General features: G+C 33.6%; 1 protein-coding gene across 6 annotated transcripts in view; it reads right to left on the reverse strand.

The window, feature by feature from the left end:
• Nucleotides 1-16,049, reverse strand: part of ptprea (protein tyrosine phosphatase receptor type Ea) — an 85,986-nt gene that overhangs the window by 8,283 nt on the left and 61,654 nt on the right. For 3 of the 6 annotated variants that reach the window (XM_089122362.1, XM_089122363.1, XM_089122365.1), the window contains 10 exons: nt 13,150-13,230; nt 10,922-11,058; nt 9,026-9,116; nt 7,376-7,452; nt 6,460-6,496; nt 6,274-6,371; nt 4,490-4,609; nt 4,144-4,307; nt 1,100-1,235; nt 834-983 (listed from right to left, as the gene is read on the reverse strand). In XM_089122362.1, the coding sequence (XP_088978488.1) occupies nt 834-983; nt 1,100-1,235; nt 4,144-4,307; nt 4,490-4,609; nt 6,274-6,371; nt 6,460-6,496; nt 7,376-7,452; nt 9,026-9,116; nt 10,922-11,058; nt 13,150-13,230 (1,091 nt within the window). The remainder of the gene's footprint in view (nt 1-833; nt 984-1,099; nt 1,236-4,143; nt 4,308-4,489; nt 4,610-6,273; nt 6,372-6,459; nt 6,497-7,375; nt 7,453-9,025; nt 9,117-10,921; nt 11,059-13,149; nt 13,231-16,049) is intronic. The other 3 variants (XM_039665364.2, XM_039665366.2, XM_089122364.1) reach the window with 2 other exon arrangements.

The raw sequence follows: 16,049 nt of genomic DNA on the forward strand, positions 1-16,049 counted from the left end.
CGATTAATCGCATCCAAAATAAAAGTTTGTGTTTACATAATATATGTGGGTGCACTGTGTATAATCATTTTATATATATAAATACACACACATGCTTGTATATATTTCAGAAATATTTTCATGTATATACTGTATATAGATTTATATATAATTTATATTATATATAAATATAAATATTTTATACATAAATAATATTTTTCTTAAATATACATGCATGAGTGTGTATTTGTATATATACAAAATAATTATACACAATGCACCCACATATATTATGTAAACACAAACTTTTATTTTGGATGCGATTAATCGCGATTAATCGTTTGACAGCCCTAGTATATATATATGAAGAGTTCAGATGCAAAAGCCTCTAAATGCCATTTGAAATTTTCTTCTTTAATGATGATTTTTATCAAACTTGTATATTTAAGTTCAGTAATTTCACTTAAATAACAATTAATAGGTAGTTATCATTGCCATTTAAGTGAAATCACTGAACTTAAAAATACAAGCTTGATAAAAATCATCATTAAAGAAGAAAATTTCAAATGCCATTTAGAGGCTTTTGCATCTGAACTCTTCATATATATAAATACACACACATGCATGTATATTTAAGAAAAAAAAACTATAATTTATATATATATAATATAAATTATATATAAATCTATATGCAGTATATAAATGAAAATATTTCTTAAATATATACAAGCATGTGTGTGTATTTATATATATATAAAATAATTATACACAGTGCACCCACATATATTATGTAAACACAAACTTTTATTTTGGATGCGATTAATCGCGATTTAAATGTCAGTAAATATCCTCACCCTAAACTCCTCCTCCAGGCCCACGCGGTCAAGCGGAGCATTGGTGTTGTGAAGTTTCTGCAGGTGTCCCTCCAGAGAAGACACATCCAGCTCTGTGTCCCCGTACAGGAAGTACTCCAGCAGAGCCTGATAGATGAATGCGTACTGCAACTACAACACACAGAACACCTTTAAATATGCAGGACTTCTTCCTGTTTTTTTTTTTTTTCTATAATGACAATAAAAATGAAGTAGGTAGAAGAGGAATTATGCAAAAACCAACTCACATCTGTCTGAATGAGCTGTGATCTCTGCTCACGTATCCGTGACACGAAACCGGAGACGTCCACCTTCTGTTCTGTGTACATCATGTCAATCATGGCATCAATGACGATGAACGTTCCTGTCCTGCCCACGCCAGCACTGAAACAGAGACACAGCACAGACATGCCATTATTCACAAAACCAACACCACTATAGATCATCTTTGCTGCTCTTATTGTGATTCATTAGTGCAAAAAAAGCCCTTATGTATAATGCATTATAAATTAGTATTTGTATGCAATAATTATGCCTTGTAATACACCTTATTTCATTGTGTGATCTTATGAATAATTGTAACCACAGTTACTTATGTAACAACTTCAAAACGTATAATGCATCAAACAACAGGATTTGACAAGAAATCTACAAATTTACCAAATTTGCCTTTTTCCTTTGGTTACAATTATTTATGAAAGGATATAATGCATTATATATAATATAATATAATGCAAATACATTTATGATGCAAAATACAATAAGTAAAGTGTTACTAAAACATTTTATCCAAACACATATACAGGAACCAGTTTTTCACAATATAAATTCATATAATATAAATAATAATCAAAATATCAATGATCTTGAGGGATAAAAATTAAATTTTCTATGAGAATATGTGTTTATATATTGCATATATTAAGACATATTTAGAAATATGACATTTTTATTTATTTATTCATCATGTTGAAAACAAAACATGCAAAACAAGAAAAAAATAATTTTCTATCAGAATATGTTCAAATATTGCATATAAAAACATACTATATTTATAAATATGACATTTTTTTATTTATTTATTCATTTATCATGTTAATATGTTGACTTTTCTTCTTTTTTTTGTGAATCCAACATGGCAATTTTTTCGTATACTTATTTTTTTAGTTCTAAATTGTTTGTGTGTGAGACACCATGAAACAGCTTTCGTAAAGTCTTCACTTCAAATTAATTCACAATAATTGCAAGTGAGAAATAAAATATCTACAAACACAATGACAAACACACACATTTTCCCTCGCCTTATTCTAATCTGAACACTAGAGGGCATGAGTGATCAACCGAACTTGACAGGAACTGAAGTGTTCTGCATTATTGCTGACGCTGTGTTTGGTTGTTTAGGACACACACAGGATGAGGACAGACGTTCAAGACTATGACACACACACACACACACACACACACACACACACTGATGACGAGCAGACAGACGGGACATTGTGTCATGAAACCCAGGCGTTGACCTCCATGAATTCACTTTATGAATATGACCAATCAGCAGCCAGAAAGGACCTTCCTTCACCTAATTCAAATCACATGCTAATTGTTCTGAATAATGTCTATCATTGTCTGACCCAATTAATTATGCATGCATGACTGACGCAAAAGGGTCTGCAAGTTCTCAAAAATTATTACTGTGGATGGAAGTTATGTAAAATTTGTCCTTTTTCCGAAAGCTGAAATTCAAATGAGCACTTTCATTCTGCAAGTTATTGTTACTGTATAAAGTAAGAAGTTTGGCAATAAAGATCTGGCTCTTGATAAAACTGAAAATGTCAAATCTGGAAAATAAAAGCTTTTTGATCAGATATAATTGTTTTGACCTTTATGGCATTAGAAATATAAAATATTAGCTATATTATAACATGTTCTAAAGTAAATGTGAGTGTTTTTGCTTGTGCAAATGTTGTCGCCCCAATGCTAAGTTTATGACTTATTGTGAAATAGTTTTTAAAAACAATTAATTAGAATGATGTTATCATTATATAATTTCTCATTTTATTTTCTATAATCATTGTCTGCAGCTAACCTGCTTTGAACACAAATATAGTATTATAATATTACTTTTTCATTTTATTAATGATCCATATTGATTCGTTAACAAGTAATAAAACATGAAATATTGTTTAAAGGAGTAGTTCACTTTAAAAAAAAAAAAAAAACTTTTGCTGATAATTTACTCACCCCCATGTCATCCAACATGTCCATGTCATTCTTTCTTCAGTCGAAAAGAAATTAAGGTTTTTGATGAAAACAAAGGATTTTTCTCCATATAATGGACTTCAATGGGAACCAAACGGTTCAAGGTCCAAAAGACAGTTTCAGTGCAAACTACAAACTGTTCAAAGGGCTTTAAACGATTCCAGACGATGAATAAGGGTCTTATCTAGCGAAATGATCGCTCATTTAAAAAAATTAATTAAAAGTTTAAGTTTTATAAGCTCAAATGGTCGCCTTGCTCTGTTCTGTGATGCGCGTCCGTGACTCTCCAATTCGAACTTGTTCATCAAAATGAACAAATCTTTTTTCGAGTCATTTGGTTCATTCAAGAAACGAATTGAACGAATTGACCTGGAAAAAGATTTGTTCATTTTGATGAACAAGTTCGAACAGGAGAGTCGCGCATCACAGAACAGCAAGGCGACCATTTGAGCTTATAAAACTTAAACTTTGTTATTTATTTTTAAATGAGTGATCGTTTCGCTTGATAAGACCCTTATTCATCGTCTGGAATCGTTTAAAGCCCTTTGAAGCTGCACTGAAACTCTCATTTGGACCTTGAACCGTTTGGTTCCCAATGAAGTCCATTATATGGAGAAAAATCCAGGAATGTTTTCATCAAAAACCTTCATTTCGACTGAAGAAAGAAATACATGGACATCTTGGTTGACATGGGGGTGAGTAAATTATCAGCAAAAGTTTTTTTTTTTTTTTTAAAGTGACATTTAAACGAACATTTCTGAAAAGAAGCAATTTTGAATGTGAATTAACTTGTATAGTAATGTATTGAGAATCGCTAAAAAGGCAAAAAAAATAGTGACATGAAAGTTTTGAGCCGATCATTATAAAACAGAGAATACGACACAGGTCCGATAAAATGTGGTGCATGTTTGCATGACGAGATTGCAGACTAAAACTGGTCGCACTTCACACCTATCATTCTTCATGCAAGAAGTGTGACTACAGCTTTAGTTCTCGCCTGACATTAAGATCCTGCTGAAGGAACACCCACCTGCAGTGCACCACGATGGGCCCGGCGTACGACGGGTTCACCTGCTTCACCTTCTTCAGGAACTTGAGCATGCCGATGGGCGAGAAGGGAACGCCGAAGTCAGGCCAGCTGGTGAAGTGAAGCTGCGTGACCAGACGGGGAGTTTTGGTGCCGTCGCTGGCCTGCTGTGGTCACACACACACACACACACAGGAAGGAACACATATACATGTTCACAAGTCACAAACACAAAATCTCTGTGGCTACATGCTCAGAATAAAGTGCAAGAACAATCCTTAATCCATTATATCAAGAGACATTTCATCTACAGCTCACATGAAGATGACTTCAGTGTTTTCACACTTACATATTGCACACAGAATTTGCGTATGGTGTAGTCCACCAGTACTGTGAAGTCTTCCACGGCGACACGCACGTTACCGTACGTCCAGCATCCCTGATCCGGCCAATACTGATAACACTTATCCTACAGACAAAAACAGTGTGTTCACAATAAGATTATCATATACTGTAGATAACATTATTTTTAGCTTATTTATTTAATCAAACAGTCATAATGATGGTGACCATGGTAACAAAGGAGGAGTGGGAAAATGAACAAAGGAAAGCAGGAACTGATGAAATGCAAACTAAAAGTCCATAATAAACATTGTGACAATGTATAAATAAATGTAAAAAAAATATGTTGTTTTTGTAGAAAATAAAAATATAGCTGCTTATATAGTTACCATTATTTTAAATGATCTCGTATTCAATATTTTATGTACTAATAAATAATAAATAAATAAATAAAAACAAAATTGCTGCTAACCTACACAGCTTTCATAGTAAAAAATAAATGAAATAATGTTTCTTACTTGTATTAGATAAATGTAATTATAAACAAATATTTAATAATAAATTAATTAATTTACAAATAAAAAATATATTAACAAAAATCCTGCTTACCTGTACAAGTTACCATTATTTTTATTTATTTTTAATTATTTTTTTTATTTTAATTTTAATATTATTCTTCCTTTTACTAAATAAGTATATCAATAATAAATAAAAACAAAGTTCATTAAAAATTCTGCTCAACTGCATTCATTTCCTAATACGAATTTACTCTTATTTTAGTAATCTTTTTGTAATCTTCATATTATTCAAATAAATATATATATTTTTCTTAATCAATAATATATATATGAAATAAAATATATTTTCTTACTTATAAATAATGTATAAATAAATAAGTAAAGTTAACAAAAATGTTGCTAACCTGTACAATACATATATAGCTACCGTTATTTAGGTTAGTTTATTTCTTCTATTCATACTATTTGAATGTACATGAACTAAAATATATAAAAAAGGAAATTTTCTTCTAATCGATCTAAAAGCGAGAGCATGTCACAAGGTCAAAACATGTAGTTCTGTAGATAAAGTTAAATGCATTACATGCCAATCCTATAGAGTAAATCTGTCTAACACCGCCACAGAACAGCTGTAAGTGCATTAGAGTAGTAAAGGTGACTTTTAAGACACCAGGATGCTAATCTGAGCTCTTAAAACAGCCCGTCTGTCAATCAGCATTACCCAGCCCGAGAGCATTATTAATGAGAGTTTGCAGACTAATTAGGTTAAAGCCAGAGCTTTATCAGCCATTATTAAAATCATCGATTCCAAGCCCTACGCAAAGCTGATGTTAATCTCCTCTACGTTCTGTGTCTCATTGATTCGTCTTTCCAGAGATGCTCACGGCCGTGATGGAGAGGAAAAGGCCTTGTGACACCTGAACATCATGAACACACTCCATGATGATCAACAGATTAGATTTGTAAAAAAAAAAAAAAAAAAAAAAAAAAAAAACCTCATTTGAAATCAAATAGATTTATTAAAATGTGATTGTATTCACATTCGGATGCCTTTTTTAATGTAATTTGGCATAGGTTAGGTATGTAAGGGGACTCGAGGGGAAAACCCTTTTGCATCAACCAAATGCATATATATGTAATATTATGCTTATATATTGCTACATCTAGCAATAAGAAGCCAGCAAATGTAATTCTGACATCAGATTTATTTCCAGATCATCATATTTAACTGGTTTGATGACCAAAAAAGGAAATCCAAAAAGAAGATACACACCTCTTTCCTCTCTTTCAGATTGGTTAGCATTACAATAGTGGCTGATTTCTGTTCCCATATCATTCTCCAGAAATCTGCAACCGTGTCTTGTTTCGGACCTGAAACACAGACGTCATCTTATCCAGTTTAATTATGTTATGTTATGACTGCTCGCCAAATCTTATTTTTATATTCAGATGCACTCACCTTGTGCTGCAATGAACTTATTCTTATCTTTATAGCCCTGGGGAAACAAGGTATGAAACCACTTTTTAAAAAAATTACTTTAACACTTTAAACTTTTTTTGACTATTGGCAAGACAGGGTGAACAAATTGGTGAAACTTTACTCGAAGCCTTTACGTATAATGGATTATATTCATAAAGTTTGTCAAAAATAATTGTAACCAAAGGTAAAATGCATTATAATATTTGCAGATTCTGAAAACAGTTGTTACTTTCTAAAGGCATAACAATGAATATATATAATGTATTACAACTGTGGTTATAATTATTCATAAGATCATACAATGCATTATAATGTGCATTACAAGGCATTATTAATGCATTTAAAATACTTTTATAACGGCTTTAAGTAAAGTGTTGCCAAAATGTTAATAATTTGGAAAAAGTTTCTTTACTAAACAATGCAATGCATCATCATTTGCACCATAATTATATGTAATAATAATAAAAAAAACAGTATATTGCTGTTTCTCATGCTCAAGAATTGTATTTTGAACAAGAAATGCATGTTTAAACAATTCTGACAATAGAGTGCTGCAGGCGTGATCGTGTTTTACACAGGCGTATTAAGTAAAATAAGGTCTGTGGTAGTAAACGCAACTTGACGATACTTTTTTGGGATGTTTTGACCTACAGGTTGCTAACATTTTGGGTGTGAGTGTGTGCAGTATATGTTACTTATTACAGCAATATGGGTGTTTAATTCACATTGTGGAGCAAAATGTCCAAGTATCGTCAAATTATGTTTACCACAGTCGTTATTTAACTCATAAACTGAAAAAACCCCATTATAAAAACCCATAGGTTTGTAAAACCCATTTCTTTGTCAACTTGATCGGAGAGCATTGATGCATTTTACGGCATGGCAAATCACTCACGTCAATATATGATGCGTTGATATAATCTGAACACGGGACGCCATCGATCGGTGTTAAAATCACTCTGGAATGATCATCTGGATAACAGGAAAGACAAAAAAAAATTTTATTTCCAAACAGACACACATTTGATTGCTCCTTCTCAGGCCCTCCGTGAGTTTATGATTGAACTTCTAAACAGCACATTTACAAGTGAGAAGTAAGAGTGAATGACTTGGATGTGGGCATAAGGAACTGAAAGTGATCAATGCTGTATTTAGAGAACTTGATATTAGATGGCAAGGGTAGCAGCAGCAATGAGACAAAAAAATGTGATATCAAGAGGAAATTAGATCATGCGGGGGTGATATTCACTACAGTATATTCCTGTCCAGTATATCGATTATAAGAACTGATTGTTTGTAAGACTGTAATGCGTGGCCTAGTTATGAGATGATCAACGATATTCGCTTCACCTGTGACTGGTTATAATGTTTGGCTCATCGGTCAGAGAGAGAGATTTGGGTTTCTTACCCACTGTCACGTCTTGCTTGCTTAGTCCAGGACACTTAGTAATACTCAACAGTATTATTGATCTGATTGCACTGACACTACTTTTTTTTTTTTTTTTTGCACTGACACTACTGGATAAGAACTGAGCTGGACGATGACATCAGTGTTTTCTGCAGAACTGCTTTATGGATTCAATTAACTAATTTAATAACTGATGATCTTCACAACGGAAATGAATCCAAACTGAAGTGACTTCAGCTGAACAATGACACTAGATTCTTTTTAGAGCTGCTTTACATCCGAGATGAACTCCGTTTGCATCATTAAGACATCCTGTTATCTTTGTAAAGCTGCTTTGAAACAATCTGTATTGTGTAAAGCGCTATATACTGTAAATAAAAGTGACTTGACGTGACTTAAAGGAGTAGTTCGTTTAAAAAAAGAATAAATTGCTGATAATTAATTGACTCACCCCCATGTGCTTCAAGATGTGCATGTTTTTGTTTCTTCAGTCGAAAAAAAAATTAAGGTTTTTGAAGAAAACATTCCAGTATTTTCTCCATATAATGGACTTCAATGGGGTCCAAACGGTACAAGGTCAAAATGAGAGTTTCAGTGCAGCTTCAAAGGGCTTTAAACAACACCAGACGATGAATAAGGGTCTTATCAAGCGAAACGATCGCTGAAAAGAAATACTATAATATAATATAAAATCTAAAAATTTCGTTCGTTAAATGAACCAAATGACTCGAAAAAAGATTCGTTCATTTTGATGAACGAGTTTGAACAGGAGAGTCACGAACGCTCATCACAGAACAGAGCAAGGCGACCATTTGAGCTTATAACTTTATTTATTTTTGAAATGAGCGCTCGTTTCGCTAGATAAGACCCTTATTCATCATCTAGAATCGTTTAAAGCCCTTTGAAGCTGCACTGAAACTCTCATTAGGATCTTGAACCGTTTGGACCCCATTGAAGTCCATTATATGGAGAAAAATCTTGGAATGTTTTCATCAAAAACCTTAATTTCTTTTCGACTGAAGAAATAAAGACATGGACATCTTGGATGACATGGGGGTGAGTAAATTATCAGCAAAAGTTTTTTTTTTTTTAAGTGAACTAATCCTTTAAACAGATGAAAAGACAAAGTATTCTTACATGGTAAGATGTTTGGATATCGGTTCTTCTCCTTGTTTTCTTCTTTATTGGCCTCATCAAATGTCCCTTGCTTCGAACCCCCTGGTATTGACTGTCAACAATACAAAATAATATGTTAACAACACTAAACCAACGGCCACCATCCTTAGCACATCTGATCTTGGATGCGCTGTTAAATAAAGCTTTTTTTTTGGACTTGGATGGCAGCCTGTCTGGGAATAACAGATGCTGTAAGATTTCTGCATTAGAATTAAAAGAATTACTTTGTACATGCTATGAGTATGCTCTCTCTTGTCTCTACACACATGCATTGTTGTGGATCACGCACCTGAGATATTCACCCATCATTAAACTTAAAAAATGACTTGATTTCATTTAACTAAATTGCACTTGAGTTGTTCCCTAACACATTCATTCTTACAGAATTGTGTGTTTGAGTCAACCAGATCATGCTGTTCAAATTCCCACCAAACTTGACATTTTGTTACTGCTGAAAATGGATGATATTACTGACGCTTTGTTCCTGTATGTATAGGCCATTGTTTGACCAGCAAAGCCACTTCCATTCCAACTTAAATAGTTTAAGTGGCCATTAAGATTGTTGAGCAAAAACATCGTTTCCATGGGACAGAAAATTCACATGGTTCATTCACTGTGTTCATGAATCACGGGCCTGTGAGAGGAGTGAATCTTGAATCATGCGTCTAAAAGCGGGAGAGGGGGACATTCTCGAATGAGTCAATGCCTGATGACTCCTGAACATCTTAATTCCAGTAATTCTCAGTGGGAAATGAGCGCAGTTGAGCCATCAGCAAATGTGGAAGGATATTTGCTGATCCCCATGAATGCGCTGGAGTGTTTCTGTTAATAACAGCACCATAATGCACCATCAGCTTCTTTACGAGCAACAAGCAAAATAACAATCTCTCCACCCAGTGTTCACACTAAACACACAAAAACACGAATGCGGAACTTTCAACATGAGTGACGTAATCAGTGTAAACAACAATGAGCCGCTTGCAGACGGTCAGGATCTAGTTATGCATTTATTTTTGCAATTTTCAGATTATTTTGAAATGACTTATACCAAATTACCAAATCTCAAAACTAATATGCTATGAAACATGCTACTATAATAAATGCATAAATATTAAAATTATGACAATTTATTTTCAATGATTTCTCAATTGTCTTCGCTGCATCATTATTAAATAATATATATTAAAACTGATGATGCTGTTGAGATTCAGGCCTGTAAAATAGGCTGTTAACTGAATTTGTGTACAATTTCAACACCACTGCTAATGTAATATGCTCCAAAACGTACTACTAGAAAAAAAAATGAATACATTTCAAACAAAATATCAAATATTACATATAATTAAAGGCACTTTTCGTCAGTGTTTTCTCAAATACATTCTTCTTCACTACATTGAATTATATATGTATAAACATATATATATATATGAAGAGTTCAGATGCAAAAGCCTCTAAATGCTATTTGAAATTTTCTTCTTTAATGATGATTTTTATCAAACTTGTATATTTAAGTTCAGTAATTTCACTTAAATAACAATTAATAGGTAATTATCATTGCCATTTAAGTGAAATCACTGAACTTAAATATACAAGCTTGATAAAAATGATCATTCTAGAAGAAAATTTCAAATGGCACTTAGAGGCTTTTGCATCTGAACTCTTCATATATATATATATATATATATATATACATATATATATATATATGTATTAGGCATAAATGTGTTCATATTTAATTCTGAAGGGCTTATTAAAGCTACTAAAGTCATGAGTGTTTTTCTGGTCAATATTATTGTATTTTTGACATCTCTAGCCATGATCAATATTCAATCTTTACATGCACACAACACAACTCACGTTATATTCTTCCCGGAAGAGCTTCCCATCATCGGCCGAGCGTATCCGATACTCTTCTTCCAAGTTGTCTACTGGGATGGGGAAATAAGTTTTGGATGTGGAAGGGGATCTTGGCAGTAAGACCACCGTCTGTTGCTCTGTAGAGGAACACGGTCAATAACAATTGTTATAGACAATCACATGAAAAGTAATGAATCTGAGTAAATTCATTGCATGTAAATTCAATAGACATTTACTTCCCGGTTTAAACGACAAGTGCAAAAAATACAATCACCTCCCCAACTGACACACACACATGCAAGGTGATTGACAGGTGGCGTTCGACTGTTTGCATATCAGTGCAAAAATAAATATCTTGCTATATTGTATCTAAAAGTGACTTTTTGTTACTGTAAAAAAAATATTTTCAAGATTTGTTATCACAACATATTTTCTTTTGTCAAATCAGCTTTATAATAATTTATTTAGTTGAGATAACTTATTATTTTGAGTTTCTGATGATTAAATCATTCTCCTTCATTGTATTTACTCACTTTTTCCAGTTCAATCAACTTAAAATGAAGGCAACCCAGGTTACTTACTTTTTTAAGTTAAACCAACAATATTTTTTTTACTAATCACATTATATTTTTCTTTTGTCAAATCAACTTAAATAATTTATTTAGTTCAGATAACATATAATTTTGAGTTTCTGATGATTAAAGCATTCTCCTTTATTGTATTAACTCAGTTTTTTCCAGTTCAATCAACTTAAAATTTTAAGGCAACCCAGGTTACTTACTTTAAGTTAAACCAACAATATGTTTTTACAGTGTAGTAATCACAACATTTTTTATTTTGTCAAATCAACTTAAATAATTTATTTAGTTCAGATAACATATAATTTTGAGTTTCTGATGATTAAATCATTCTCCTTCATTGTATTAACTCACTTTTTCCAGTTCAATGAACTTAAAATTTTAAGGCAACCAGGTTACTTACTTTTTTAAGTCAAACCATCAATATTTTTTCACAAGTGTGTATAGAAACGTTAAGGTTTCATTGCTATTTGCATTGTGTGTGTTTTGCACATCCAGCCAGGTGAGGTGTATACATAGATTCGGTCAGTATTGTCAATCGCGATTGGGTTTGATGTTTGGGTAGACTGCCAGTTAAAATTCTCTACGTTTAGATCTCTACTAGGGGTGTAACGATACCCTCATATATATATCACGATATTAAAATCACGAAACGATATTGCCATTCTCCAAGACATCTGGTAAAAGGTTAACAAAAAATGTACTGTTGATTAAAATGCTTTTTAATATTACATTGTGGGTTTAAATGAATAGGTTTGGACTTGTAGGCAAATGGTGACACCAGAATAACAATATTCATGATTCTGAAGTTACTGAGTTATTAGACGAATGTGCTTGTACTCTGTCACTGATATATTTAAAATAATGTCGGCCACTTTTTACTGGGAACATCAGACATTTGGCATTATTCCCCCATTGCATTATTATACAGTATATTATAATCAACATTATTATATAGTAGTTTAATGTAGTACTGACACTAAAACTTTTGTGAGAATTTCTTCTCACACAGTAATTTTTAGTTTGGGGAACTATCCACGATAAATATTGTCACTATCCTATTGCGACATATTGTGGCACGATGTATTGTTACACCCCTAATCTCTATTTTTAAATTCTATAATTTAGTCACCTAAATATATAACAGGACACTGTTAAAATACTTTTTTGTTTAAAGAATATCATGTCCAACGGTTTTGTCACCCAGGAAAACATGCTATAGGGCCGTTCACACAGAAAGCGTTTTGTGGACACTACGTATCCATTGTTTTTCAATGCAAACACACACTAGACGGACGTCTTTAGCCGATGCGTAGGCGTCTCACGTTTCTTCTAGCAACTTGACCATGACGCATCATTCTAAAAACTCTAAATCCAACTATTAAAAACAACTTTTTAATAGCAAAAAAAAAAAAAACACGTTCTGTGAACCGGCCTTAACACCATAATTTATTTTTCAGGAAAGCTATCAGCATGCCTCTGTAAAAGAAACGGGCATATTCAAGCATCATATTATGCATAGATGCTTCATAAATGCAAGTGACCCTTGAAGCACCAAAGAAACCCACATCCATCGGTTTAGAGGTTAGAAAGGGTGAGATATTAGTTTAGACGTCCATGCCTGTTCATGAGACACAACGTATACCTGACCTTCCGACAGACAGCCAAGATCATCCTCATCATCATCATCCTCATCATCCTTTTCCTCATCATCCACATCTATATATTCCTCTATACAACACATATGCAAACACACACATAGTGACCGGTGTTATTCAGCTTATAGACTTAATAAATAAATAAAAATTAGGTGAAACCATCTAAGGTGTTGCTCTGGGTGGTTTCTTGGTGGTTTCCAACTGACTCAAATCAAGATTTCACTAGTCTATGATTGTCTTGTCTCTGGTTCAGATTTCAAGAAACATATTTGTAGGTATGAGCAAAAGTTTGTGTTTTTCTGCATTAAAAAGAGCATATTTGCATGGATTTGGGTCAAAAAAAAATTTTTTTATGGTATTAATACTTTTATTCAGTAAATATGCATTAAATCTATCTAAAGTGACAGTGATGAAATGTAAATGTTACATAAGATTTGTACTTCAAATAAGTACTTTCTTATATTTAATCAAAGAACCTCAAAAAAGTATCACGTATTCAACAAAAATATAAGCGACATTGCATTTAAGACTAAAGCACTTTATTCAGGTTTTTTCCTCTTATTTTAATTTCTTGTTCCATGTGTCATGTGTATGACTATGTACATTTGTACAGTTTCTATTTATTTCTGTAGCCTCTTGGCCAGCTCATGTTTGTAAATGAGAAGTGGTTGTCAAACAGTTGATAAATAAAGATTAAAAAAAAAAAAACTATATATACACCAACTATATTGAACGGTAGTGAACATCAAAGAGACAAACACATAGAGCGTGTGGCACGGAGAGCTGGAGAAAGTTGGTAAACCACTTCCTTTGCACAGGTGTGACGTTCACCTCTGAACACTGAAACAATCTCTCAGATTGAAATGTTGAAAGGATAATCGGAGAAAAAGTGCAGAGGAAGCCTTAAAGGAGTAGTTCACTTTTGAAAAAACTTTTGCTGATAATTTACTCACCCCCATGTCATCCAAGATGTCCATGTCTTTCTTTCTTCAGTCGAAAAGAAATTAAGGTTTTTGATGAAAACATTCCAGGATTTTTCTCCATATAATGGACTTCAATGGGAACCAAACGGTTCAAGGTCAAAATGAGAGTTTCAGTGCAGCTTCAAAGGGCTTTAAACGACACCAGACGATGAATAAGGGTCTTATCTAGCGAAACGATCGGGTGGTATCTTTTTTTCCGAGTCATTTTGTTCATTTCGTTCATGACTCGAAAAAAGATTTGCTCATTTTGAACGAGTTCGAACAGGAGAGTCAAACTTTGATATTTATTTTTTAAATGACCGATCGTTTGGCTTGATAAGACCCTTATTCATCGTCTGGTGTCGTTTAAAGCCCTTTGAAGCTGCACTGAAACTCTCATTTGGACTTTGAACCATTTGGACCCCATTGAAGTCCATTATATGGAGGAAAATCCTGGAAAGTTTTCATCAAAAACCTTAATTTCTTTTCGACTGAAGAAAGAAAGACATGGACATCTTGGATGACATGGGGGTGAGTAAATTATCAGCAAAAGTTTTTTAAAAGTGAACTAATCCTTTAAATCTGCAAGACCTTCGACAAGACACAATCTGTGGCGACAATCTGACCCTATAAGAGCAAACCAGTTTGAGATCCTTTCTGACTATCTAGAGGAGATTGCGAGGAGAGAACAAACTGAGATTCTGGAGGCTAATCTCATTGATTGCCGTCTAAGAAACACAATCTAGTCTTATAGGAGACCACTTTTGTGATATCTCTTTCTTATGGTAACCATGAGCCACAGCTTTTGTGTCAAACATGCAAACTCTAATAAAAGCAAACAGGAAGATATGTTAAAAAATAACCGTCTTCCTCTTTCACGTAGTTTTAGTCATGTTTGAATATTTTTGAGGAAATATTATTAATGGAAACAAAAAACCACATCATGTTGCCATCGCTGTATCCATGAAACAAAACAATGCATTATTTGGTTACACTTTATTTTAAGGCGTTTCTGTTACAAAGTAATACTACATTTAAGTACCGAGTAACATTGCACAAAATTTCATGTTAAAAATAGCCATTTTTCTAAACCAAAGATGCTTAAACGATCACCTGTTGTGCTGAATGAGCCCTTCTCTGATCACTGCGATCGCCTCTATAATTCTGTACAGTAAATAAATAAGAGGGATTCGGGACGGAGTTTGAGACTGGGCGAGACGTCATGCGCGTTCACGCTCGCCTGGCTATGTCTGGCAGGTTTGTGTATTCGCCGCCATTCTCCGTATCAGCGAAGACAACTCGAGCGACAAAACTTTAGTCAACTTTCCACAAAAGTAGAAGATGGATTCAAAGAGACCGGCTTGTAGTTCATTCCAAACCCCAACGCAACTCCACGTAAGACAAAGAAAATAAACTTGTGTCTAGTGCGTCGAGAGTCGACATCGGGAAGCTTTCGACAAATGGAGAGATCTCCGGTCTCCTCTGGGGCTCAAACGGGTCCTATACAAAGTAATAACTTATATTGTTCATGAACGTGTTTCCATAATAATACAATCATAAGCGGATACAGTAAACACATACAACAGTTCAACATGGAGATAGATGGAAACAAAAACCGAATTTTTCTACTACCCCGTTTCACATAAGTGTGTAATTTCCTCAAATGCCTTTCCTTTCATATATTTAAAATGACTTGCAGATTTATAACTTCATTACCTCTGAAGACATTATGACTGTAACAAAAGATTTGTGCGGCTGATGGTCGTTTGGTTATGAACAGCTCGTGTAAGCGTGTGTGTGTGTGTGGTCCGTAAGCGTGCACACCTCTGGTTGCAGTTTATCGCCAGAGGGGGCGTAGTTCTGCAAAAACTCAGACACTTGTGCAATGCACCTTCAAAGGAATAGTTCACTTTGAAAATTATTTTTGGTA

The sequence above is a fragment of the Pimephales promelas genome, chromosome 17, assembly GCF_988280905.1.
Source record: "Pimephales promelas chromosome 17, fPimPro1.hap1.1, whole genome shotgun sequence".
In the NCBI taxonomy this organism is placed as follows: domain Eukaryota; kingdom Metazoa; phylum Chordata; class Actinopteri; order Cypriniformes; family Leuciscidae; genus Pimephales; species Pimephales promelas.